At 44.0% G+C, this 25,295-nt stretch overlaps 2 protein-coding genes across 2 annotated transcripts; both read right to left on the reverse strand.

Moving 5' to 3' along the window:
* Positions 1-441: 441 nt before the first annotated feature.
* Positions 442-1,488, reverse strand: LOC114039791 (beta-1,3-galactosyltransferase 2-like). The gene has a single exon (XM_027857659.1). The coding sequence runs from the start codon at positions 1,486-1,488 to the stop codon at positions 442-444; it is 1,047 nt and encodes a 348-aa protein (XP_027713460.1).
* A 17,861-nt stretch (positions 1,489-19,349) lies between these two features.
* On the reverse strand, positions 19,350-24,283 carry LOC114039901 (beta-1,3-galactosyltransferase 2-like). The gene is made up of 2 exons (XM_027857822.1): positions 24,227-24,283; positions 19,350-20,590 (listed from the first exon to the last, which is right to left on the reverse strand). Exon 2 carries the CDS (start codon positions 20,575-20,577, stop codon positions 19,498-19,500), a length of 1,080 nt encoding a protein of 359 aa, XP_027713623.1. The 5' UTR covers positions 20,578-20,590; positions 24,227-24,283; the 3' UTR covers positions 19,350-19,497.
* Between the last annotated feature and the right edge of the window lie 1,012 nt (positions 24,284-25,295).

A 25,295-nucleotide genomic window follows, 5' to 3' on the forward strand; every position in this document is an offset into this window, starting at 1 on the left:
CGGTGCTGCCTTAGCAGCATTTGGTCAAACACCCTCATTTTACGATTGGAGAAACGGGTCCGGGACACCGACATTCCCACCAATTCAGCACAGTGAATTGCTGGCAGGGCAAAGATTCAAACTCGGGACCCTTGACTCATTGGTCAGAGCCCTTTATACCAGTCTGTTTTCCTTTGAACCTAGGCCTTTCCCTTCTTTCTCCCCTCTCCTCCCTTCCCCTGCTTTCTCCTCACTCTGACCTTTGCTCTGGATGAAGGCATTTTTGTCACCACCTTTAATAGAGCTATCCAAGTCTTATGGGAAGCAAGGTGGGGGGTGGGGTGGTTCAGTCTGTCTTGCCGGGAGTAGGGAGGAATCAGGAGGGCCCTCCAGTATAGAAAATGCCTGCTGGAAGAAGAGGGAAATCAGAGTCCAGCTGAGAAGTGTTTCCATCCCAGCCCTTCACTCCAGGGGGCAGGTGGTGTTGCCCTTCTGAAAGTCAGGCCAGACCTGAATAAGTTCCTGATGCTTGAAGGGATGGACAAGGGCAAAACCATGGAAGTCACAGCGATTGTATAGTCGGCCAAACATCAGAAAGGTGATGGGGGTACTGGGAGTGGGTTCCACCCCTAGTTGGTGCAGGCACAGCCCCACAAAGACATCTTCCAGGTGGACAGCTGGCACTCTTCGGGCGATGGAGAGAACCTTAAGGGCCAGGGGTCTAGATAGCACATAGCCAGGGCTGCAGCAGTATGGTGGGTACCTGGCATGGGAGAACATGTCTAGGGGCATGTACCAAGGATGGGACTGCCTTTGAATGGGTATTCTGTTTCTGTAGATACAGCCAGTGATAAAGTCTGGTCGGGGTTGTTGCTCAGCCTTTAGTATCTGCTGCACCAGCAGCCTGGGGTTCAGGAAGACGTTTCCATTCACCTTAAGCACGTAATGGGTTGTGGGGCAGTATTGGGCCATCCACTGCAGTCCCATGAGGGTTTTGAGGGTCTGGTTGTGGTAGGTATCCAGGAAACCCACCTGGAGTAGATCCCCATGCTTTTCATCTTCTTCTAGCAGGTGGTGGGAGGAGGAGGAGGAGGAGGAGGAGAAAGGGGACAGGCCCATTAGGAAGAGGCGTCGGATGATCACACGAGGTGCGGTGGTTTCATTCCCCCATGTATACCGGATGGCATCTCTCACAACCTGGTCCTGGGGCTGAGTCATCACCAACATCAGCAAGAAGGGCACCCCCCTTGAAACTTTGCACTTGTCTGGATGGTTGAGAAGGAAGGGGAAAACTTGCGTGGGCTCCCTGTCCAGGGAGAGTGGAAACCGGGCTTGCCATGTGAACGTCTCTAAGGTTGAAGTCGGTGTGTCTTCAGTCCTGGGGCTATATGTTGGCTTTCCTGAAGGCATCCAGGCACCTCGTGACCAACCTACCAGTAGTACCAGCAGTCCCCCACAGGTTGCACCCAGAAGGACCTCCAGTACTGAATTCCCCCTGATCAGCCTCATGATGACAAAAGTTCTTTCGGGCAGGGAGGAGAGAAAAGACCAGGTCAGTGTAGGGAGCTGAGGGTATACGTTCTCTTCTAGCTAGCCTGGCCTTTCCGATCCCTTTGAAAGATGGGCCTGCTCCCTGGTGGCTGGGGGTGGAGAAGAGGTGGGCTGGTAGAGAGAAGGGTCAAGGAAGGGCTGTGAGGGGAAGCTAGGTGGTGTAGTGGATAGGGCACTGGCCCTGGATTCAGGAGGACCTGAGTTCAAATCTGGCCTCAGACACAACGCTTACTAGCTGTGTGACCCTGGGCAAGTCACTTAATCCTATTGCCTAGCCAAAAAAAAAAAAAAAAAAAATAGGACCCTGAAGAACAGTGGTACCTAGAAAAGTGGAAATGCCAGAGTGCTTTATTCCTTCACCCTGATTGTACAAACCTCAATGGGCAGAGGTCGTGGTGGAGATGAGTACTAGTTCTCCACAAAGTTTGGAGGTGTTGCCTGTAAGATCTGGGTGGATAATTAAAGGGAGAGTTTTTCTGGATGGGAATTTGAGCAGGGGTATTGAGGGTTTATATGGTCATAAGGACCTGTAGTCCTAACTTTTAGAATCTTATAGGCTGAAAAAACCTTAGAAAGAATTCATTTCAACCCCCTTATAATATCATAGGATCAAAGAATCATAGACTGAGAGTTGGAAGACATTCTAGACATTATTCCAAACCTTTCATTTTACAGAGGAAAACAAGTCCCAGAGAGAGCAAACGGATTGCTTGAGGTTGCAGGATGACTTGGGGATCAGAGCCAGGACCAGAACCCAGGTATCCTGGCTCCCAGGGTAGGGTGCCTGTCTAATACTTACCCTGCACCTCAACTGTCACATCCCTCTTCTCTATTTTTCTTTTCTCTTTCCTCTCCCTTCCTATGTCATTTTCCTAGAAAATCTGCTGTTTTCAATTAAGATATTTTAGGGCTTAAGCCAAGATTACAATAGCCTCCTACCTCTTATCATCCCAGTCAGGTTATAGCGGGAATCCCTACTTACTCCCTGGAGGAAGGGAAGCCTTGGCTTACCTTGTGTATTGGCCTCCATACTTGAGTATTCAGTTTTATTGCATCACAGTTAACCTATCACTCCCCACCCCCCCATGGGGTTGTGTTCTGTGGGGTTGTGAGTCAGGTCACTTGGAAAGTGATGTCAGCAAAGGGGATGCCCCTGGGCAAGTGAGCACCACAAGGCATTAACAGCACAGTTGGCCAAATCTGCAACATTTGTGGATTTTCTTAGCAGGAGAGTTTTCCCTGGATATTTAGAGTGTGAGTTAAAATCATGCCTCCAGCCTCATCTCTCTGATTTCAGTGTGAACCATCCCCAGAGGATCATGGTGGGAGTGGGGCTGAAGCCATTTCTGCTTGTCAGCTCCGAGGGGAGATGGAAAAGGGAAAGGAAAGGTGGGAATGTGGGTCATTTATCAGCATATTGACTCCATCTTTACATTCTTAACCCCAAAACACTCCACCAGACTTCAGCCGCCTGTTGACCTTTGACTTCACTGTATTTTGGTGTAGCATCACTTCCAAGCCTCAAAAGTGTGAAGATGTATTCCCCAACCTCAGTTTCCTTGCCTTCTCCTCTCCCTCTCACACTAACCCTGCTCTTCTTCCAGATAATCTGCCCTACCTTGGCCTCAGGTGCCTTTAGTATGAAGCCTTGCTCCTGACCCTGTGGTCTGCTGTTGAATACCTCACAGAATCATTTAGAATGAGAAGTCAAAGAGCTCAATTTTTCATTTTATAAATGAGGAAACTGAGGCTGAGAGTGGTAAATTGTCTTGCCTGAGGTCACACGCATGCAGTGAGTGGGAGAGCCAGGATTTAAACCTATTTCTTTTGACTCCAATCCATCCCTCTTTCCCACCTGTCACTACCCTAGGGTCCTTTGCCAATAGTTTCCTTCTACACGAAGCCTTTCCTGATCTGTCTACATGCTACTACCTTCCATCTATGTTACATTGTATCTCTTTTGTATGTACTTACAGACAGTATGCATATGTTGTCTCCCTTAGCTAAAATGGAATCTCCTTTAAGGGAGGGCAGAGACTGTTTCATTTTGGACTTTGAATCTCGAGATCTTAACATGGTACCTGCTCCATAGTAGGCACTTAATAAATTCCTGCTGATTGATTCATTGCCTGCCTGACATTCCTTTTTTTTTTTTTTTTTTAGGTAGCAGCATTTTATTTTTTCTTTTTAATATATAATATTTTCCCCAAATTACATGTAAAAACAATTTTTTAAACATTTTAAAAAAAGTTTTGAGTTCTAAATTCTTTCCCTCCCTCCCTCTCTCCATTCTTTCCCTTCCCTTCCCTTTCACAGTAAGCAATCAGAATAGGTTATACATGTGCAATCGTGTAAAACGTTTCCATACTAGTCATTTTGTACAAGAAGACTCAAATAAAAGAGAAAGAAAGAAAGAAAGTGAAAAATAGCATGCTTCAGTCTATATTCAAACATCAGTTCTTTCTCTGGAGGCAGATAGTATGCTTCATCACTAGTCTTTCGGGATTCTTTTGGATCCCTCCTGACATATGTAACACCAGCTCCCAGACAGAACTCTCAGCAGCAGATTTTTCTTCCACTAAATAAAGATACAGATTCAAATGGATTTCATCCCACTCCGTGGTACCTAACCTCAAGCGTGGCCCTCACTGCTGGTCAACCATCCGCTCTACAAATCCCTCTCATTTGCCGCAGGGGCTGTGCCAAACCATTTGCTCTTTTCTTAAGCCCAGAGGAAGGCTTGGGGAAATCTGCCAGCGTCTGTTTCATATCTCATGTTCTTGTCCAGTAAGAAGGTAGTGATTTTACTGGCTGGGCTCAAGGTGTCACTCTAGGGTAGCAGAACACATTCACAGGTCCTCCCAGAGGTTTATTGTCAGGGAGGTGCTGAGATCGTCGTTCATCAGGGTAGTCTTGAAGGTGATCCGTTTGTATCTGTGAGAGGTCCATCGATTCAGTGTGTCTGTGCTCTTTGGCTGGTGGTTGTTCAGTCGTGTCCGACTCTCTGTGACCCCGTTTTGAGTTTTCCTGGCACAGATACTACAGAGATTTGCCATTTCCTTCTCCAGTTCATTTTACAGATGAGGAAACTGAGGCAACCAGAGTGAAGTGACTTGCGCAGGGTCATATAGCTAGTAAGTATCTGAGGCCAGATTTCGCCTCTGGATGATGAGTCTTCCTAACTTCAGGCCTGGTGCTCTGTTCTCTGTGCCCTGTTCTCTTTGGGAAGTGCCTCCCAATCTAGTTCTTCAACCATGTAGGAAGATCAACTTTGATTCTGTTGGCTCCAAATGACCAACAACTAATCTATAAAATCCCTTCTACCTCTGAATCCATGATCTTACGGTTTTATGACTTTGGCCCTTCCCCAAATCAAAGCTACCCTTGAGAAGCAGCTAGGTTGGTAAAGTGGATGGATTGCTGGGCTTAGGAAAGCCTGAGCTCAAATCCTGTTTCAGGCACTTCCTAGCTATGTGATCTTGGCCAAGTCACAACCTTTCCCAGCCTTAGTTTCCTCATCTATCAAATGTCCTCAAATTAATTCAATAGCTTCTAGGTCTCCTTCTACTTCTAAATCAAGGATCCTTGTATCTTTTGAGTAGGATATTGATTTCACGATGTATTCAGAAAAGTAAAAGTTGTATCACCCTATGTGTGTATGTGAATAAGTATTGTCCTTTTAAAGCCACTGGTATCTAGATAGAGAGATAGATAAAGCATTTATTAAATATTTACTATGGGCCAGACACTATACTAAGTCTAGGGATACAAATATAAGCTTGAACTAGACAGTTCCTACCCTAAAGGACTTTATATTGTAATGGGGGGAGGCCCAGAAAGGGAGGGAAGAGGGTAAACATGCATGGCTGGAAATGTCCAGCAAGTTCTGTGAGAGGCCTAGAGTGGAGCAAGATAAGGCCAAGGCTGGCTCATTGAACCTCAATTCCATGAATTTCTCCTGGAACTCATGTTGATAGAAGGGACTGAGGGCAGGCACTAGTGATAATGGCTCAGGGGGCAGCAGGAGACAAAGGATAACCAAGATTTGGGATTAGTGGAGTAACTGGACTTTACATGTAGCCATTTATAGATCAATGACATTGTGGAGGGAAGCCCTAGCGGAATATGTCTAGGAGTCCATCCTTGGCTCTGTGCTGTTTAACATTTTTTGATCAATGGTATTTTGATACCTTGGATTTTCTTCCCAAAACTGCATACTCATATCCTTTAAACCATTTATCAATAGAGGAATGGCTTTTAATCTTATAAATTTGAATCGCCTCCCTATATATCTTAGAAATCAGATGTTTATCAGAGAAAACTGTTTGCAAAGATCTTTTCCTCAACTTCTTGCTTTTAATTTTAGCTGCATTGGCTTTATTTATGCAGAAATTTTAAGACTTCATTTAATGAAAAATTTCCATTTTACCTTCCATGAATCTCTCTATATCTTGTTTTATCTTGAATTTTCCCCATATCTATAGATCTAACAAGTAATTTTCTTCCATGCTTCTCAGTTTGTGATGTCACCTTTTATATCTAAATCATGTGCCCATTTGGAGCTTGTCTTGATATATAGTGTGAGATATTAGTTTACACTTAGTTTCTGCCAGACTTCCCAGTTTTCCCAACGGTTTTTGTTGAATAGTGAGTTTTTGCCCTAATAGCTGGGATCTTTGGATTTACCAAATATTAGCAAATACTAAGTACTGCGTTCATTTGCTTTTGTACATTGTGTGCTTAATCTGTTCCACTGATCAACCTCTATTTCTTCCTCAATACCAAATTGTTTTTAATAATTATGGCTTTGTAGAATAGTTGATCAAGATATTTTTATTCACTCTTTCTCCCTATCCCAGAATGTTAGCTATTTGAAGATCAGGGACTGTCTTATTTTTGTATTCTTGTATTTTTATGTGGCATTTTGCATTCTTGTGCCTAGTGCCCAGTGCCTGATACATAGTAAATATAATAATGCATTTTGGTTGATTGATTGAATGAATGAATGATTTGAAGAAAGGGTAAGCTGACAGCTTGTCTTTGCATTTGATTTACATTGCTTTTTTTAAATATGCAGGAAGGAAGACAACTGTCACAGGTTAAATCCCCTCAAGGGATTTGTAGTAATTCAGAGTGCAAAATATCTGAGTCAGCCAATAGGTGGCACACAGTTTTAGCTGTTACCTCCGATGGAGGCCACCCATTTTTGTTCTTGTTTGTTTTTTGCCCTTCACTTTTCAGAAAGAAAGCAGTATTTACTCTTAGTTTGGGTTACTATTTCCTTAGTCTACTATTGATTAACAAAATATTAAAATATTGTAATTATTACAATTATTTTGGCTCAGTTGTTTTTTTTTTTCTATCCCTTGGGATAATTTCTTCTCTCAATTTCTCTCTATATCCAATGGATTCAAGAACATACTATATGGATCGTAGCAGTTTTAATAATGTGGTTTTAATACTCAAAATTAAAATGAAAGTAAAACATATTTTCTTATATGCCTTTAAGATAGATGTTGTCATCTTTCTTTCCTTCCCTTTCCCCCTTCATACTCTTTGGTGCTAGGAAATTTCCTGTACATTCCCAAGGCTCTGGGAGGAAAGAGGGAAGGACTCTTAATATTCCTTAGTATTTCCACCAAGACTCTTAGCACTCCTCCTCTTCCTACTCTCCTTACCCTCACCCCCCAGTATCTAGAGTAAGAATCGTAGTAGCTCAAGATTCTGGGTGATAACTGATTGTAGTGTATCATCTTCTTCTCTCTCAGCTGGTCCACTCATTATAGTCCCAAGGGACCCCTTCATCTGTTGGCATAGCCTTAGGACAAGCCTTTTAAGATAGAAAGGTCCCAGGATCTGCTCTGCCTTGCTCCCACATTGAATTACCTTGTCTCTTGGGAGATTTGAAGGCAGAGATTATGAGGCAAAGTTCCCTTGGGTTATACACATTGAGAGGAATAGCTTACATGTGGGAGTGTTCAAAAGGATTTTGACAGGCTAGAATATTGAATCAAATCTAATCAGATGAAATTCAAGAGGGATTAATAAAATTTTACATGTGGATTTAAAAAACCAACAAATCTAAGAGGGCAGAAGTTTACCTAGATGACAGTTTGGGTGAAAAAAATTTGGGGATCTTTTAAAGGTACATGTTGCCCATGTAAGTTATATGGGTCCACACACATTTGCCTAAATGCAGCTCGTGGGGAGTCTTAAATAGATATCTCTGGAATCTCAGTCACCCCTCTCCAAGGGAGACATTGATTCCTGCCAGGAGGGGAGCATGACATGATGAGACTAGTTTAAGGGAAATGAATTTTGGTTGTAAGCTGCTTTTCATGGTTACTACCTCTTTTTTTTTTTTTTTAGGCAATTGGGGTTAAGTGATTTGCCCAGGGTCACACAGCTAGTAAGTGTCAAGTGTTTGGTCTGAGGCCAGATTTGAACTCAGGTCCTCCTGACTTCAGGGCCGGTGCTGTATTCACTGCGCCACCTAGCTGCCTCTTACTACCTCTTAACAAGGAAGGAGTGCCCCAAGCTATATCTGAAGGCTCATCTCCCTACCATTAAATGTAACATAAAGATTATCACTATTATCAAATAGCAGATAAACTCATTTATCCAAGCCAAAAGCAAATAGAAATCAGAGAAGTTATTTCTACAAACATATATCAAGCAATATACAGAGTGAATGAGCTCTCCACTGACAGTGAGACATCTCAACTCGCTTTGAAAGAGTCCTCTATCTTACCCAATGGAAAATCCCCAAAGTATCTAAGGTAGCAAGCTGGAAATAGGGACATACTCAAGGTGTTGGCTCCTTCACAGAATATTTTTCTCCTTCCAGGGCTCTCTCTTTGAAGGGAGCCTGGAACTACCTCTATATTTACTCAAAGCCAGGGAGCTGGGAAAAAGAATCTCTCCTTTTCTAAGTTCTTGAAAACTCTGCCCATCATGAAGGAATGGATTGACTAATAATCATCCTTTCCACCAGTGAGGAGAGTCTTATGTAAATGTCTTATGCAAAACTGTAGGTTATATTAGTAGACTGCAAACTCAACGTATCAAGAATATGACATGGTGGTCACAAATCTAATGTGCTCTGGAGTTGCATTAGGAGACAAAGGGTCTGGAGTTAGGAGGTCAAAGTTCTACTGTGTCCTGCCCTAGTCAGATCCTGTCTCAAGTCCTATGTTCAGTTCTTGGAGCCACATTTTTGGAATGACATTGATAAGCTGAAGAATATCCCAAGGATAATCATGAAGATGATGAAGATGCTTGATATCATGCCATATGAGCAACCCAGAACTTGATGATGTTACCAAATCACCCAAGATATCTGAATTTATTAGTGGAAACATCAAAGCCAGAGGAGGATTCCATTCCCCAAGAGCATAATTTCTTCTGGATATGGGTTTTTCACATACATGTGTGTCCTCTCCATACATGTCACGTACCCCCATAAATTTCCTATGTGTATGCCTTCTTCATTTTCCGTGAATAGGCCTTCTTTATGCTCCTTTTCCTAGTAGTGTGGTAAAATGTGGGAGTGTGTACCCCTCTGTGTATGGGAAGATTTTCCTTATCATTTATTTTTGCTATAGTTTACTTAAATGGGCAGCTAGGTGACATAGTGGATAGAGTGCTAGGCCTGAATTCAAATCTGGCCTTAGACACTTACTAGCTGTGTGACCTTGCTTGGAACTCTGCAAAGTCATGCAGGCAAGGAACCTGTTTGCCTCAGTTTCCTCATCCGTAAAATGATCTGGAGAAGGAAATGGCAAACCACTCTAGTATTTTTGCCAAGAAAATCTCAAATGGGGTCACGAAGAGTTGAACTTGATTGGAAAATGACTGAACATGTTTACTTAAATGTCTTTTGCTTTGAACTAATAATAGTGGCTAGCATTTATATAACCTTTTAGGGTTTGCAAAACACTTTACAAATATTATCTCATTTTATCCACATACAATCCTGAGAGGTAGATGTTATTATTATCTCCATTTTACAAATGAAGAAACTGATACTGATAGACGTTAGTGACTTGGCCTAGGGTCATATAGCTAGTAAGTATCTGAGGTCAAATTTGAACTCAGGTCTTCCTGACTCTGGGTCTAGTGCTCTATCCACTGTACCATTTAGCTGTGTATTATGTCCTTTGGTCGATCTGGGAAAAGAAAAATAGGTGAAGGCTTGTGAACTGTGGTTTTTTATGAATCTTGACTCTCTCCAAGGAATATGGTTTCTGCCTTGAGGGAAGCCAGCTCTGGCTAGGTGCTTGCTTCTTCCCTCCCCTATCTCTAAGAAGAATATTATACTATGAATATACAAGGGCAGCTAGAGGGCACAGTGGATAGAGTGCTGGACCTGGAATCAGGAAATTTGGCTCAGTTTCCTCATCTGTCAAATGAGCTGGAGAAGGAAATGGCAAACCACTCCAGTATCTTTGTCAAGAAAACCCCAAATAGGGTCACAAAGAATTGGACACAACTGAAAAATTACTGAACAAACACTAGAAATATATTTATCTGTCTCAGCCATATCTAAAGATTTCTTGTCTAGGGGCATGAATCTGGTTCAGAACAAAAGCTATCTCTCTCCAGTAAGTTTTTGAACTTCCTTTTCCACTAGGCCAATTTTGCTTTTTAAGGCATTTTTCTCCTTATTGGCTTTTTGGACCTCTTTTGTCATTTGGGTTAGCTATTTTTTAAGGTGTTATTTTCTTCAGTATTTTTTGGGTCTCTTTTAACAAGCTGTTGACTTGTTTTTCATGATTTTCTTGCATCACTCTCATTTCTCTTCTCAGTTTTTCCTCTACTTCTCTTACTTTACTCTCAAAATCCTTTTTGAGATCCTCCATGGCCTGGGACCAATTCATATTTTTCTTGGAGGCTTTAGATGTAGGAGCTTTGACTTTGTTGTCTTCTTCTGGTTGTATATTTCAATCTTCTTTGTAACAAAAGAAAGATTCTATGATCTGATTTTTTTTGCGCAGTTTGCTCATGATCTCAGCCATTACTTGAGTTTGAAACTCTTTGTTAAGATAGGGGTCTGCTTCCAGTGTGGAGAATGTACTGTCCCAAGCCTTGGAGGTTTTGTGCAGCTGTTTTCAGAGATACTTCTAGGGACTTGTAAATTTTCAGTTCTTTCAAGGTGGTATGATAGGGACGAGGTGTTTACTCCTTTCCTTCCCTGTGCTCTGGTCTATGAATGACCACAAGCAGTCTTTTCTGCCTTGGAACTGTGAGGAGAATTTCCTCTCCACTACCATTACAAGCTCCACTATGCTAGCACTCCTCCTAACTCAAGAACCACTACCCAGAACTGTGACCCAGATCCAAGCACAAACAAAGCAAGAGATTCCTGTCTCAGCACCAGCAAAGAGATCCCTACCATCCCCCTCTCATCAGCCACTTGATTCCCACTGAGACTGTGGGCCAGAAGCTCTGGAAGCAGCTGCCACCCTGGGGTTGAGCGTGGGGACTGGGGCTGGGACCAAGCGTCTCTCTCACCACAGTCACGGATTTTTCCTACTGACCTTCTAAGTTGTCTTTGGTGTTCGTGGGTTGAGAAGTCTGGAAACCATCATAGCTGCCCATGATTCAGTCCTCTGAGGCCTGCTCCAGGTTCACTGAGGCCTGGTTTGCCTGAGCATCCATGCCCAACTATGTTCCTCTCCCCACCCCGTGCAATATACCTTTCCAATCAGCTATCCAGTTTGTCTTGGGCTGGAAATTTGTTTCACTCTGTCTTTTTGTGGTTTCTGCTGCTTTAGAATTTGTTTAGAGCCATTTTTTACAGGTATTTGAAGGTGTTTGGGGGAGAGCTCAAGCAAATCACTGCTTTTACTCTGCCATCTTGGCTCCGCTCCCTTGGACAGACTCTTAAGGAGTCTGAACATTAGTAAACTATTGGCTAGATTATAAGAATCTAAGCCTATCTCTCTCTTTACTATCCCTTAGTCACTGATCAACAGCTTAATTCCTTCCCATCAAATGCTGGTTACAAACAATACCACCACCACCAAAACCCATTAAGCAAACCCATTTATCTAAGCGAAAAATAGAGAAAGCATACAGGTTATATTGGAATATACTAGAAAGTACATAAAAGTGATTGAACTCTTTAGATGGGAGCAAAATAAGATTTCAGTTCAACCAAGAGAGAAGCCTGGAATGTTTTGAACCTGGGATAACTTTTAGAAAAGGCCACATGTGAGGGAAATGCCCTAGGTTGCAAGAAGAAATTGAGGAAGAAGAGAAAGTGGAAAAGAGAAGACTCTGGTGAAGTTGGATGGAGTTAGGGAACAGAGGCAATATTGTCATCAATGTGTACTATAGATCACCTAGACCAGAGCTTAAACTTCTTCCACTCGAGACCCCTTTTTGCATTTTGGCAGTGTTTGTTGGTGTTGCATGGTGTGATGGCACGCTTTGTGCAAAGTGAGAATGCTTTGTGTTCCGAACCAAGGCCACAGTGAAGTTGCACGATACAACATGGACAACTGCTGCCAGAAACACTTCAGATTCGCTGTGCATTTGGTTTTTAATTAATTTTTGATCATTACACCTTTTACTATTGCCAAATTTTCATGACCCACAGTTTAAGAAGCACTGACAAGGGGCAGCTAGGTAGCGCAGTGGATAGAGCACCAGCCCTGAAGTCAGGAGGACCTGAGTTCAAATCCGGCCGCAGACCAAACACTTGACACTTACTAGCTGTGTGACCCTGGGCAAGTCACTTAACCCCAATTGCCTAAAAATTAAAAAAAAAAAAAAAGAAGAAGCACTGACATAGACAACAAGATGAAATAGCCAAGAAGTTCAGGAAACACCGTAAGACTGGCATGAAATCTTTATATAGTAGTAAGGGGGAGATTCTGTTATTAGATATCTCCTAGAGCTCCAAGATCAATCAATCATTAAGTATTTATTAAGTTCCTACTGCCAAAGTGACTAATAATTACTTGACTTGTTACAGTAATAATTTCATCCTTCAAAATGTGGAGGAACCAACAAGGGGAAATTCTATTGTAATCTCGTTGAGATTATTGCAATGGTTTCCTGATTGGTGTCCCTCAAATCTCTCTCCTTTCCAGTCCATCCTCCACATAACCGCTAAAGTGATTTTCATTAAGCAAGTATTGGGTCATGTCAGTCTTTTACTCGATAAACTCCAGTAATCTCTCATTGCCTCTAGGATCAAATACAAGCTCTTCTGTCTAGCTTTTAAAGCTCTTCCCAACCTGGCCCCATGTATTTGTCCAGTTTCATTGCATATTACTCCCCTCCCACAATTTTCAGCCTAGCCAAACTGCCTTCTTTCTGTTCCTCTCCATCTTTCCTCTCTATGCTTTTACACTGGCCAATCACCATGCCTGGAATGCACTCTCTCCTTGTTCCTGCAGCATGGAATTTCTCTCTTTTCAGGTTGTAGCTCAAGCACCACTTGCTGCATCTTTCCTGATTCCCCTAACTGCTAGTTCCCTCCCTCTCAAACTACCTTGTATTTAACTCCTTTGTAGATGGTCCAGTGGATAAAGCACCAGTCAGGAAGACTCGAGTTCAAAACCACCCTCATACACTTACTAGCCATGTGACCTTGGACAAGTCACTTAACCTCTGTTGTGTTTTCAACTGTAAAATGGGGATAGTAATAGCACCTACCCTCCAGGGCTGTTGTTAGGATCAAATGAGATATTTGTAAAGCACTTAGTGTGCAATGCCTGGAACATAGTAGGTGCTATGTAAATGCTAGCTGTTATCATTATTAGCTTTATTCTGTATATGAATATATACACATATCTGTAATTGTTGTCTTTCTCATTAGAATTATAAGCTCCTTATGAATAGGGATTGTTTCTTTCATCATATTTACATCCCCAGCACCTAGATAGGTAGGTGCCTTATAAATACTTGATTGATTGTTTAAATCACTTACCATATAGCAAGTTCCAGATATTAGCTATATCATAAAAAAATAAAGTGAGAAAATTGTGCTTCAATTGTACTCAGAGTTCATTCATTCTGTCTCTGGAGGTGGATATCACCTTTTCATCATGAATCCCTTGGAACTGTCTTGAATCATGGCATTGATCAAAATAGCCAAGTCCTTCACAATTAATCATCATATACAACAATGCTTTTACTATGCACAATGATCTCCCTGTTCTCACTTCACTTTGCACCAGTTCATATAGGTCCTGCCATGTTTTTTTCTGAAACCACCCCCTTCATTATTTCTTACAGCACAATGGTGTTTCATCACAACCATATACCATAACTTGTTCAGCCCTTCCCGAGTTGATGGGCATCCCCTCAGTTTCCAGTTCTTTGCCACTACAAAAAGAGCTGCTATAAATATTTTTCCACATATAGGTCCCTTTCTTTTTTCTCGAATCTCTCTACGGTACAGACCCAGTAGTGGTATTGCTGAGTCAAAGAGCAGGTACATTTTTATAGCCCTTTGGGCATAGTTCCAAATTGTTTTCCAGAATGGTTGGACCAGTCCGCAAACTCCACAGTTTATTAGTATACCTATTTCCCTTCATCTCTTCTAGCATCTGTCATTTCTGAGAGGTGTGAGGTAGTACCTCAGAGTTATTTTAATTTGCATTTCTCTAATCAATAGTGATTCAGAACATTTTTTGTATGACTACAAATAGCTTTGATTTCTTCTTTTGAAAACTGTTCATATCCTTATTATTATCATCCGTATCATTGACATTTATCAATTAGGGAATGGCTCTTATTTTTTATAAATTTCACTCAGTTCCCTATATATTTGAGAAATAAGGCCTTTATCGGAGAAACTTGCTGTAAATTTTTTTGATATTACTTCATTGTCTATGGCACCTGTTAGCAAATGTAGTTTCCCTGATTGCCTCTTTTAAATTAGGTCTATTTTGGCTTTTACTTTGTCTGAGATCATGACTTCTACCCCTGCCTTTTTAACTTCAGCTGAAGCATAATAGATTCTACTTCAACCTTTAGTTTTGCTGCAGCCCTCACAGCCTCCTCTAATACCCACTGCTGCTGCTCCTGTCGCTCTAGCCTCAATGCCTATGTTACAAACTTCTCCTGCCAGCCTCCTAAGTTGTCTTAGGCTGGAAAAAATGTCTTATTCTGACCTTTTGTTGGCTCTGCCACTCCAAAATTTGATTGTAGAGTTATTTTAAAATTGTTTAGAAGGGATTTGTTGGGAGAGTTTAGCTGGGTGGCTGCCTGTACTCCCAGAGCTAATGTGATCTTGTAGGGGAGGTGAGTTTCTAGAGATAGTGATGAAGTCCAGGAGGACAGCTGGGTGGAAATTGATGGATTGTGCCACAGTAGATAGATTGCTGGACCTAGAGTCAAGAAGACCAGAGTTCAAATCCTACCCTTGACACTTAGCCATGTGACAAGTCATTGGGCAAATCACTTAACCTGTCTGTGCCTCAGTTTCCCCATCTTACAAATGGGGATGATGATAATAGCACCTACCTCACAGGGTCATTGTGAGGACAAACTAATGTTTGTAAAGCACTCTGCAAACTTTAAAGGGCTATATAAATTCTAGTTATCATTAGTATTATTGCTGTTGTTATTGCTAAATCCACTGGATGTCCTATCAGCATCTTAAATAAAGCTCACTAAACCTGACCTTAAAATATTAAGTAATTCTAGTAACCTAGTAATTATCTAGTAATTCCTTCCCACTTTTTGCTCTGTGTACTGAGGCTGTTGAGGTCAGGAGAGCAGTTTGGGTGTGAAAGAATTCACTTCGACTTCTCGTTTAGCCATCAGGAACTCCTTTTATTTATGTGAAAAGTACACATGGACCTTTACCTGTAGCCACAGGGTCGAGTAAAAAGGTGCTGATATTTAGGGAGGACTAGACTTATACAGACAGCCTATAGAGGCTCAGGATGATGAGGTAATTTTAGGTTTTTTTTTTTATAGGTGTTAAAGATTAAGGATGAACAGGATGAGGAAGAAGGTTGCTTACAAGAAAAGGAGGAATTTTTATGACACAGGATGAGGGAGATGGTTGGCAGAATAGGAAGGACGGGGGACACAAGATAAGGAAGAAGAAAGCAATTCTTACAAGATAAGAAGAAGTATTATGTATTTCAAGATAAAGAGGAAAGAGACTTTAGGACACCCTCAAGTTACAGGATCTCAAGTTACAGGGTGGGCTACAGAATGAGCCCCAACCCTCCTCAGGAGGGTCTTCACAAAATATTGGAAAAGTAACCCTTAATATTCTTCTTAACCTCTAGGGTACCATTTGTATCCACATCAGAGGCTACAAACATCTTCTCAGATCCCAAGATTCACAACATCAGGGTCATCATTGACTATTCCTACCCCCTTTTCCCTTCTCTCACCAGTTGCCAAGTCTACTAAATTTTAAGTCTGTGACATCTCTGGCAACTGTCCTCTTCTCTCCACTGACAACCACCCTGGTTCAGATCCCATCACTTCTCCCCTATACCATAAGAACAGCCCCAGAACTGATTTGTCTACTTCCAGTCCCTCCCCTTTCAAACCCTCCTTTCTCATTAGTTCCCAATCTTCCTAAGACCCAAGCCTGACCATGTGACTTCTTTGCTCAAAAACAAGCATGTGGTCCCATGTTTTCTGTTCCCTTTCAGGCATATATCCTCCATACCTGGAATACACTCTTCCCTTATCTCCAACTCTAAAAATCCTTGTGTGCAAGACTTAGCTCAGGGGCCACTCCCTCTGTGAAGTCTCCCTGGATTCCCAGGTCTTTCCCTACAATACCCTTCTACCTCCAACCAGTTGTTAATCTGCTTTCCCTCTTTCAATGATCTTTCACTTACTTATCTAGTAATAATCATAGAGTCAGGTGGTACAATGAATAGAGCTCTGCACCTGGAGTCAGAAAGACCTGAGTTCACATTTGGCCACAGACACTGGGTGATGCTAGGTTGGTCATTTAATCTGTCTGCCTTAGCTTCCCCACCTGTAAAATGGGAATAATAGTAGCACGTATCTCCTAGGGTTATTATGAGAACAAACTACGATAAGGTTTTGCAAACCTTGAAGTGCTACATAAATGCTAACTATTATTAAATCTGTGTACATGCTGTATTCCTCTAGTCAAGTAGAAGTTCCTTGAGGGTAGGGATTGATTTGTTTTTGTCTTTGAACCAGGACTTCCTGACTTCAAATCCAACATTCTATCTACCATACCAGTTATTGGTGATGTTGTAGAGGGTTTTATGGACAAGATGGCCCCTGGGTTCCCTTTATACTCTGCAATTCTGTGATTATGTGACTTCCTTGTTGTTCAGTTATTTCAGTTGTGTCCAACTCTTCGTGACCCTGTTTGGGGTTTCCTTGGCAAAGATACTGGAGTGATTTGCCATTTCCTTCTCCAGCTCATTTTTACGGATGAGGAACTGAGGCAAATAGAGTTAAGTGACTTGCATAGAGTTAAGTGACTTGCCCAGGGTCACAAAGCTACTGAGTGTCTGAGGCCATTGATTGAAGACATTCTTGAATTGAGTAGTGGTTGTGGGTGGGGGAGATAGGTCTGTTGCTGCTCCAGGGGAGGTCGTCTTCCAGCCTTACTGGGGGCCTCTTTAGTCAGGATTAAGATGCAGGCTGGGACCTGAGATGCAACCCCTGCACTGTCCACTGTCTGAAGGCTAAAGCCAGCATTAAACACCCTCCTGGGGCCAAGAACAGGAAGCCATATTAGCGCTTTGGAACCAGGTCCCTTCTACCTTCCCAGCCAGGAACTGTTTCCTGCTGTGGCAATTTGGTGGGGAAGAAGCTGAATTGCAGATCTGGGAGCAGCAGTCTGTCAGTCAATAAACATGTATTAAGTGCCTTGTGTGTGCCAGGCACTGTGCCAAGTGCTGGAGTAGCAGGAGTGAGGAGGAGATGATGAAGAGGCATGCACACTCTGTCTCCTTACCGTACAACGTGGAGCGTGAAGGGACTGGAGTTGGGGTGTCCTCTGTGGGGAATCCTCCCCTTCTATGCTCCTAGACTTTTCTAATAATCAGACTTTTCCTCCTCTGCAGTAAGGACAGGGGCTGCCTGCCCACCTAGGGCCAAGCAAATAGCTATAATCTCCTGGATTTTTTAGGAACCAGACAAGGGTAGGAAATGTCAAGGGCAAGGCTTATTTCATTGTAAAGAGAGTTGCTTAATGTTATTTAGTATCATTCTAAAATAAAACATTTTAAAAAAGAAGAGATCCCCTACACTTTATGGAGATGTACACTAGCTATGCCTTAGATTCATCAAGGCCAATGAGCCTGCAGGATGATCTCAGTGTGCGGAATTGGACCCAGGGTTTTTACCTGGTGATTTGCCAAGAATCAAATGTTATCCCTGCAAGAGCGAGGGCGGATGACATCACCCACCATGTAGCAAGATGGGTGCTCTGATTGTGTGAGCCAAGAATCCTACCCCTCCCTTTGATCTTTGATCCTGCAAATGATGGAGGGGTGTTCTCTCCACCCATGTATGTGGTCTGTAGCTTCTTCTGTGGAACCACCACACACAGGAGGAGGGCGAAGTTGAGATTTAGCTCCTGGAAGCCAGCATAGTTAATTTTGGTTTTTTTGCTTAAGTGACATTTAATCCATGTGTTTAATGGATCACACACGGTCAAGAAGGGAATTGGAATGGTAATGAGAATATGGGCTTGAGCAAAGTAAATTTTAAGAATTATGAGTTCTTATGGGTATCTGTTTATACCTCAGACTGAACTTGGACCTTATGACTCCCTACTAGGGTGTCTAGGAGCGGCGGGATCCGAACTCGTCACGTCTCTGTGTGTGCAGAGGGTCTTGGAAGGTGCCTGCACACAGTTTTGGGCTGGTCATGGAGGGCTTAGCCCATTGTGGCTTACGCAGAGTACATGCTGACCAGGACTTCAAGCGGCACCTTCTGGGAAGCACGCACGCTTTCTTCGCCATTTACTTGGCTGCTTTTCCTCCTCAAACACAACAAAGCTGATGCACCTGGGACGAGAGCGTGCATTGATTCCCATAAGAATTCCTATTTTATTTGTTCATTTGGCTCATGCTTCCAATTACTAAGAAGATTCCAATCTCCTTCCCAATGTCATGTGACCCAAAAGGACTCCTTGTTCACATGTGGATCTAAATGAATGCCGACTGAAGTGGATGCAAAATTAAAAATGTTAGTTTGGAGGTCTGCAGTCTTCACTTCACCACAGACGTTCTCCACTTAGAGGAAGGGCCCAGACTAGCCATCCCTCATCCTCCAGGCCCGACTACCTGTGGTCACCTCCTTTTCAGCTTCCCTTTTATCTTTCTTGTGTGGTTTCCTCTTATTCAAAATGAAATTCCTTGAGGGCAGAGACCCTTTTCCCCTTGTAGTGCTTAGCGCAGTGCCTAGCGTTTCCAAAGAGGCACACACAGACCACATTAGTGGAGGAATGGTCAAAGGGGAGGGCATGAAATTCCTGATTTTACCGTAGAGAGAGTGAAGACCATCCACTCCAACTCCTGCCCAGGGATAATGTTGACTTGGCTAATTGCCAGGTCAAACCTGGAGCATGATTAGTTATTTGCCAATGTCCTGCCCCAAATGCATGGCAGTCCAAGCAGGAAAGTGGACAGCAGGGCTATTACCTCCCTTGAAACCGGCTGAGCCCCCTCATTGGTTCTTAATAACTTAATACCTCCTCTTTCTATGTTACATCTTGCTTACATTTTTCCAATATTTCTCCCGGTGTTTCTATATTAAATACTGATTATACTTTCTGAGGATGGGGGCTTCCACTGATACATTCTAAGGGATAGGAGAAAGGATATTACTGTCAAAAACTTTAATGATGATATCAGCACCCTGAGGGACCATTGTCAAATTAGGGTAGGAACTACTGAGAGGGGTCCTTTGGGGTGGGAAAGGCTGGAAGGAAAGGGAGAGCAGGTGGGCCCTAGATGGAGGGTAGCAGGGTCCCTATGCCGGAACCTAACTTGAGGGGCAGGTGGTGTTGGCCTTTTGAAAGTCCATCCAGATCCAGAGGAGGTCCACGGGCTTGATGGGATGGACAATTGTAAGCTGGTTGAAATCACAGCGTTCATATTCCCTCCCAAAGAAATGGAAAATATCTATGGGGCTAGGAGTGATTTTCACCCTCAAATGCTGCAGACACAACCCCACAAACACATCCTCCAAGTAGATTGCCTTGATTTCCTGGGCTACAGCCAGGATTTTCATGGCAAGGCAGCCGGACATCACGTAGTCAGCCCCAGAGCAGTAGGGTGGGTAGATGGTTCCAGGGAACACCTCTCGGGGCATGTACCACTTGTAGTGCGGCTTCCTCATGGGCATCCTGTTCTTATAGATGTAGCCAGTGATGAAGGAGGGATGTGGGGGCCCCTTTGGCCGAAGCACCTGATGTACCAGGAAGCTAGGGTTCAGGAATACATCACCATCCATCTTGAGCACGTACTGGGCAGTTTGGCAGTGGCGGGCCATCCATTCCAGCCCCATCAGGGTCTTGAGAGTTAGGTTGCTCTGTGTATCTAGGAAGCCCACCTGGAGCAGGTCTTGATTTTCAGCATCCTCCTCCTCTAATAGATACTGAAGGCGTCTATGTAAGTAGGATGGGAACAGGCCAAGCACAAAGAGATGACGGATGGTCACACCAGGCACGATGCCTTCGTCTCCCCATGTGGTCTGGATAGCCTCCCGGGCCTCACTGGCCTGAGGCTGAGTCATCACCAACATCAGCAGGAAAGGGGCAGTATCACCCTGACACTTTTCTGGGTGGTTAATCAGGAAGGGGTAAGAATAGGGATATTTTACCACTGCCATGGCTGGGGTCAAAAGTTCTTCTGAGAGTCTCTCCATGGGGACATCCAGGGCATTGGAGGCCAAGGGGAGAAGAGGTATTGGGGGATACAGGGAGCTCTTGGACTTAAGGTGGAGTTGAGGTCCCGGAGATTTCAGAGCCCCCCACTTAGCCTCTAGGAGCAGTGTTAGCATCGTTCCACAGGCTATACCGAGCAGAACCCCCAGCACCAGATGACTCCACGACCACCTCATGGTGCTGTACGTCCTGGGCAGGGAGGAACGAGAGGCCACATCATTATAGGTGCTAAGGCTACGCAACACCATTCACAACCCTAGTTCACTTCTTCCAAGCCAGAAATGTGGAGGGTTGGACCAGAGCTCCCAAGGTACGGATTTGGGAGCTGGAGAGGAGAGGATTAAGGAAGGAGGCCCTCCTGTGTGAGGGGCCTGGACAGGGGTCTTGGAGTTTGTTTAGTTAACCAGCTGTAAGACCCTATTGGGCCCTCTCCCTCTTTTCTCAGCCTCTCATCCTTTCTCCCTACTCCTCACTAGGAATGAGAGCTCCCCCTCCCATCAAATCCTACCTAGAGAAAGTTAGAGGGTATTTTTATTCTGTCCTGCATTAGATTACTGCAAAGACAAAAGGGATGATAGGACCTTCAGGAGCACATGGTCCCATAGTGAATAATAGCACCTCCTCCTCCTGAGGCTAAAAGGACTGCCATCTTGCCCTCCCTAATATGGGGCCAGGGTCAGGGCACATCTTAGGGTGGGAGAAAGAGTGACTGGATGGTCATCAAACTGTGGGTTCCATTCAGAGCCTCATCTTTGTGGATCACCTTGTCTTAGAGCTGGATTCAAACCCCGCTGCTGTTATTTGTTTCTCTAGGTGACCTTGGACAAATCACTGGACCTCTCTGGGTTTCAGTTTCTGCATCTGTAAAGTGAGTGTGTTAGCTCCAGATAGAGAGGTGGATGGACTTGGAGCACAGGTGGAGGCATATCTTTTTTCTGGACAAGGTCAATATGGGAATTTGTTTTGCTTGACTATACATGTTTGTAACAGGTTTTGTTTTCCTTGCTTTCTCAAAGCAGGGGAGGGAGAGGGAAGAGAGGGAAGTGGGAAGAGAGAGAATGCAGACCTGAAAATAAAATAAAATGGAATTAAGAATAATTTTCAATGAGTGTGTTAAATTAAGTTTTGTCTAAGACCCCTTCCTGTTCTAATTCTATGATCCTAAAGGAATTGGAAGGGTTGGCTGTGCCAGTCCAAACCGCGCACTCTCTTACAGCCTGATCAGGCAACCAGGGTCATACTCACCGGTCTTCGGGGTCACCCGGATTTACCAGAGACGAGCCGACCAGGGGGTGCAAAAACCTGAACTTTATTCAATGGTCATCACAGCAAGGCCAGGCAGGAAGGCACACACGCACGAGCAGGAGCAAAAGCCGACCTCACCCCCCCTCCCTGCAGCTCTTTTTAGTACCTTCTTCGTCCCTCCTCCTCAGCCCGCCCATAGTGACTCGTCGAGGATCAAATATCAAAAAGGGATGTCCAGCGCTAGTGTCCAGGCAAAGGGAGCATATGTGGCACAGGAAGTGGGACCCAGATATTTGGAAGGAGGCGTGAGGGATCAGTGCATAGACAAAGGAGAATGTACGTGACGCAGGAAGTCGGGTCCAGATACCGGGGGGAGGTGTCTGGGGTCAGTGCTGCACGTAGGGAGCATATATGACTCAGGAAGTCAGGTTTGGTCACAGGAAGGAGGCGTCTGGGGTCAGCATAGTACCTAAAGAAGGAGGCTAGACAGAGAGAGCTTGTTCTTTGCCGTCCCCCTCCAAGTGGCACAGTCCCTGCCTCAGGAGCACACGCTCCGGCCACTTCCCTGTACCCCGCTTCCTCCCCAGCCTGTCACAGCTCCACCCAGCACCGCTCCAGTCTCGGGAGCGTGAGCTCTGGTCACCTCTCCGAATCCAGATCCCATCCCAGTACGCCACAACTCCGCCCAGCACAGCCTCTGCCTCGGAAGCAAGAGCTCCTGGTCACTTCCCAATACCCAGTTCCCATCCCGTGTTGGCACAACCTTCACTTGGCAGCAGCTAGCATCAGACAGTCCCTCATAGTTGGCACTGATGGGCTCCTGGGAGTTAAGTGATTTGTTCAAGGTTATATAGTGAATTGATGGCAAGACCAGAACTAGAACCCAGGCCTATTGCCTCTTAAGCCAGGGCCCATCCCTCCACAAAAGGAGGCTCCCTCCCCACCTAATCTGGAATTCTCTCTTCTTTTAGTTGCTCTTCCCAAGATCCCCTTCCTTCAGCCTCCCAAATAATTCAGAGCTCACGGAAGAGTAAGCTCTGGAAGGCTCATGGAAATCATTGACCACTGATTGGATGTTTTATAGTCCTTATCCTAGGCGGTGCATGACAGGAACACCCAGCCCAAACAAACCATCTTGGGACCTTGGCTTACCTTCTGCCCTGAACCCCTCTCCCTGCATCCCCCATTTGACTATTTTAGCTTTATGGCATCATAGTAAACATGTCACCTCTCCTCACTCCTAACATCCAAACTACTGTGTTCTGTCCCACTCAGAGTAGGGGGATTTTCTGCTCACTCTACAATTAGCTACATTCTCTGGGGTATCTGTGTAGTTTGAGTCTGTTCATTAGCTCTAGGACTTCCTTTGAGTAGAGAATGTGAGTTCACACCTATGATATTTTAGTGCCCATTAGGCTGATTTATCCAGGCACACCCTCTGGTTAGGCATTTTTGAATTGAGGTAGAAAAGCTTTCTCCTTTTGTATTCTTTCTCCTCCTTTAGCCTTGAAGGCACCATAACCTCCTGGTTTTCCTCTTGCTTCTTTTCTAATCTCTCTTTTTTTAACCTTCTTCACTGTCGTCTTGTCCCCCATCAACTCCTTTAAGTGGGTGGTCCCCAAGGGTCTTATCTTGGCCCTCTTTTCTTCTCTCTCTACACTGTCTCTCTTGGCAATCACATCCAGGATCGTAGATTTATGTAAGGATGTGCTGGTAATTCTGGATTTTCAGAAAAAAAAAACTGTACATGACGTACTGTTAAGTTTAATCTGCATTTTCTCCATCACTTAATCAAATCTAGACAATTAACGAAACAAATCAAGCCATGATCTGTAGCATTTGCTAATTGTTGAGGTGTAAATGTTCATTCACCCTGAAAATTTTAACCCTTAGCTCTTGGTGCCAGAACACCCCTGTGTTAGGGATTGTAGCATCATAGAATTAGATCTGGAAAGTACCTTTGAGACCATCCGGTGTCATTCCCTTATTTTAAAGATAAGAAAAATGATGCCCAGAAAGGTCAAGTAGCTAGAATGTTTGATCCGTGAGCTCAGGGATGGTTTTATTTTTGTCTTTGCCTCTCAGCACCTAACACAGAGCCTGGCAGCACATGGTGGTTGGCATTTAATAAGTGCTTGTGGATTAATAGATTGCCTCATACCACATGGCTAGTATGTATTCAAACCAGGAATCAAAGGATCTTCTGAGACCAAATCCAGGGTTACTACTTCAGCCCCAACGCAAATTTCCATGACTTCTGTGACTGCCTCTTTGAAGATGACTCCTCCATCTAAAGTGCCAACCCTTTCTTTCAGTGTTTTATACCCACATTTCTCACCGCTCACAAGATATGTCCACAGGTTGCCTTGGGGGTTAGTGAATTCCTCCTTCACTTAAGCTCCCCTAAAGAAGGTTGGATTAACCCTTGTGGGGTATGATCTGAGTGGATTAGGTTCGGGTAGGACCAGATTTCCTTTCAGGTCCTTACTATTCCTGAGATTCTGGATTCTGGCTGCCCCTCTGGTATCTTAAACTCAACATGTCCCCAGACAAATAGAGTATCTTTTCCCCTAAGCTTACCTTCTTGCTAGTGGTACTTTTTCTGTTGCTGTTCGCTCATGTAGTCTCCCTGATTTGATTAGGGTAAACTTTCACTTTCATATTCTCATCTCCAATCAGTTGCTCCGTTGTCAGCTCCCACCCCCACATCTCTCACATCTGCCTTTTCCTCTCCCACTGCTGCCACCCTGGTAAACAGCCTTATGTAGCAAAAGCTAACAGGACTTCCTGCCTCCTTTTTCTTCCCTCCTCTGATCCATCTTTCATACTCCACCAGCACAGAATCCTGGTTCTTTATCTGTCACATTAACTTGCTGGTGGCTGACAAATTCCTTGTTTTGGGTTTGTGTGTGTGTGTGTGTGTTGTTTTTTTGACTTTTCTCTGTGAAAATCTCTAGCCTTCTTGGGTCCCTTCAGAGGTGAGAAGGCAGGGTTTGGAATTGGGGGCCTCCTTCACACAATGGAAATCTGTTGTTCTGGAGCTTACTGAAACTCTGCTTCAAGTCACTGCAGCAATGTTACAATCTTCCTTCTGGTCCTGTTCCTGATTTCCTCTGGAATTCAAAACCATGTCCTTTCCACTGCTGGAACTCTGCTCCTGGAACTTCTCTCAGTGCCTGGTGTCTCTTCACCCTAGAACAGTCTACCCCCTCAGCAATCCATTTACCGTAGAATATCCCTACACAAGGTCTGCTTCCCTTCTCCCATTGGTGAATTCCTCTTGGAGCCTCCATTTTGTGGAGGGGCAGAGGCTGGTCTGCCTTCTTTCTCCTCCTGACCCTGTTCCTGACTTCCTCTGCATTTCAGAACTGTACCCCAGTGTGGGGCACCTTCATCCCCCACCCCATGCTTTCTGGTTCCCTTTTGTGGTTTGTCTTCCCCTATTAGAATATGAGCTCCTTGAGGGCATGTCCTTTTTGCTTGTATTTATATCCCCAAAGTTTAGCACATCGTCTGGCATATAGTAAGTCTTTAATAAATCCTTTCCTCCCTCCCTCCCTCCCTTCCTTCCTTCCTTCCTTCCTTTTCTCCCTCCCTCCCTCCCTTCCTTCCTTCCTTCCTTCCTTCCTTCCTTCCTTCCTTCCTTCCT

This window comes from Vombatus ursinus, unplaced genomic scaffold, assembly GCF_900497805.2.
Source record: "Vombatus ursinus unplaced genomic scaffold, bare-nosed wombat genome assembly UNPS02012319.1, whole genome shotgun sequence".
Classification (NCBI taxonomy): Eukaryota; Metazoa; Chordata; class Mammalia; order Diprotodontia; family Vombatidae; genus Vombatus; species Vombatus ursinus.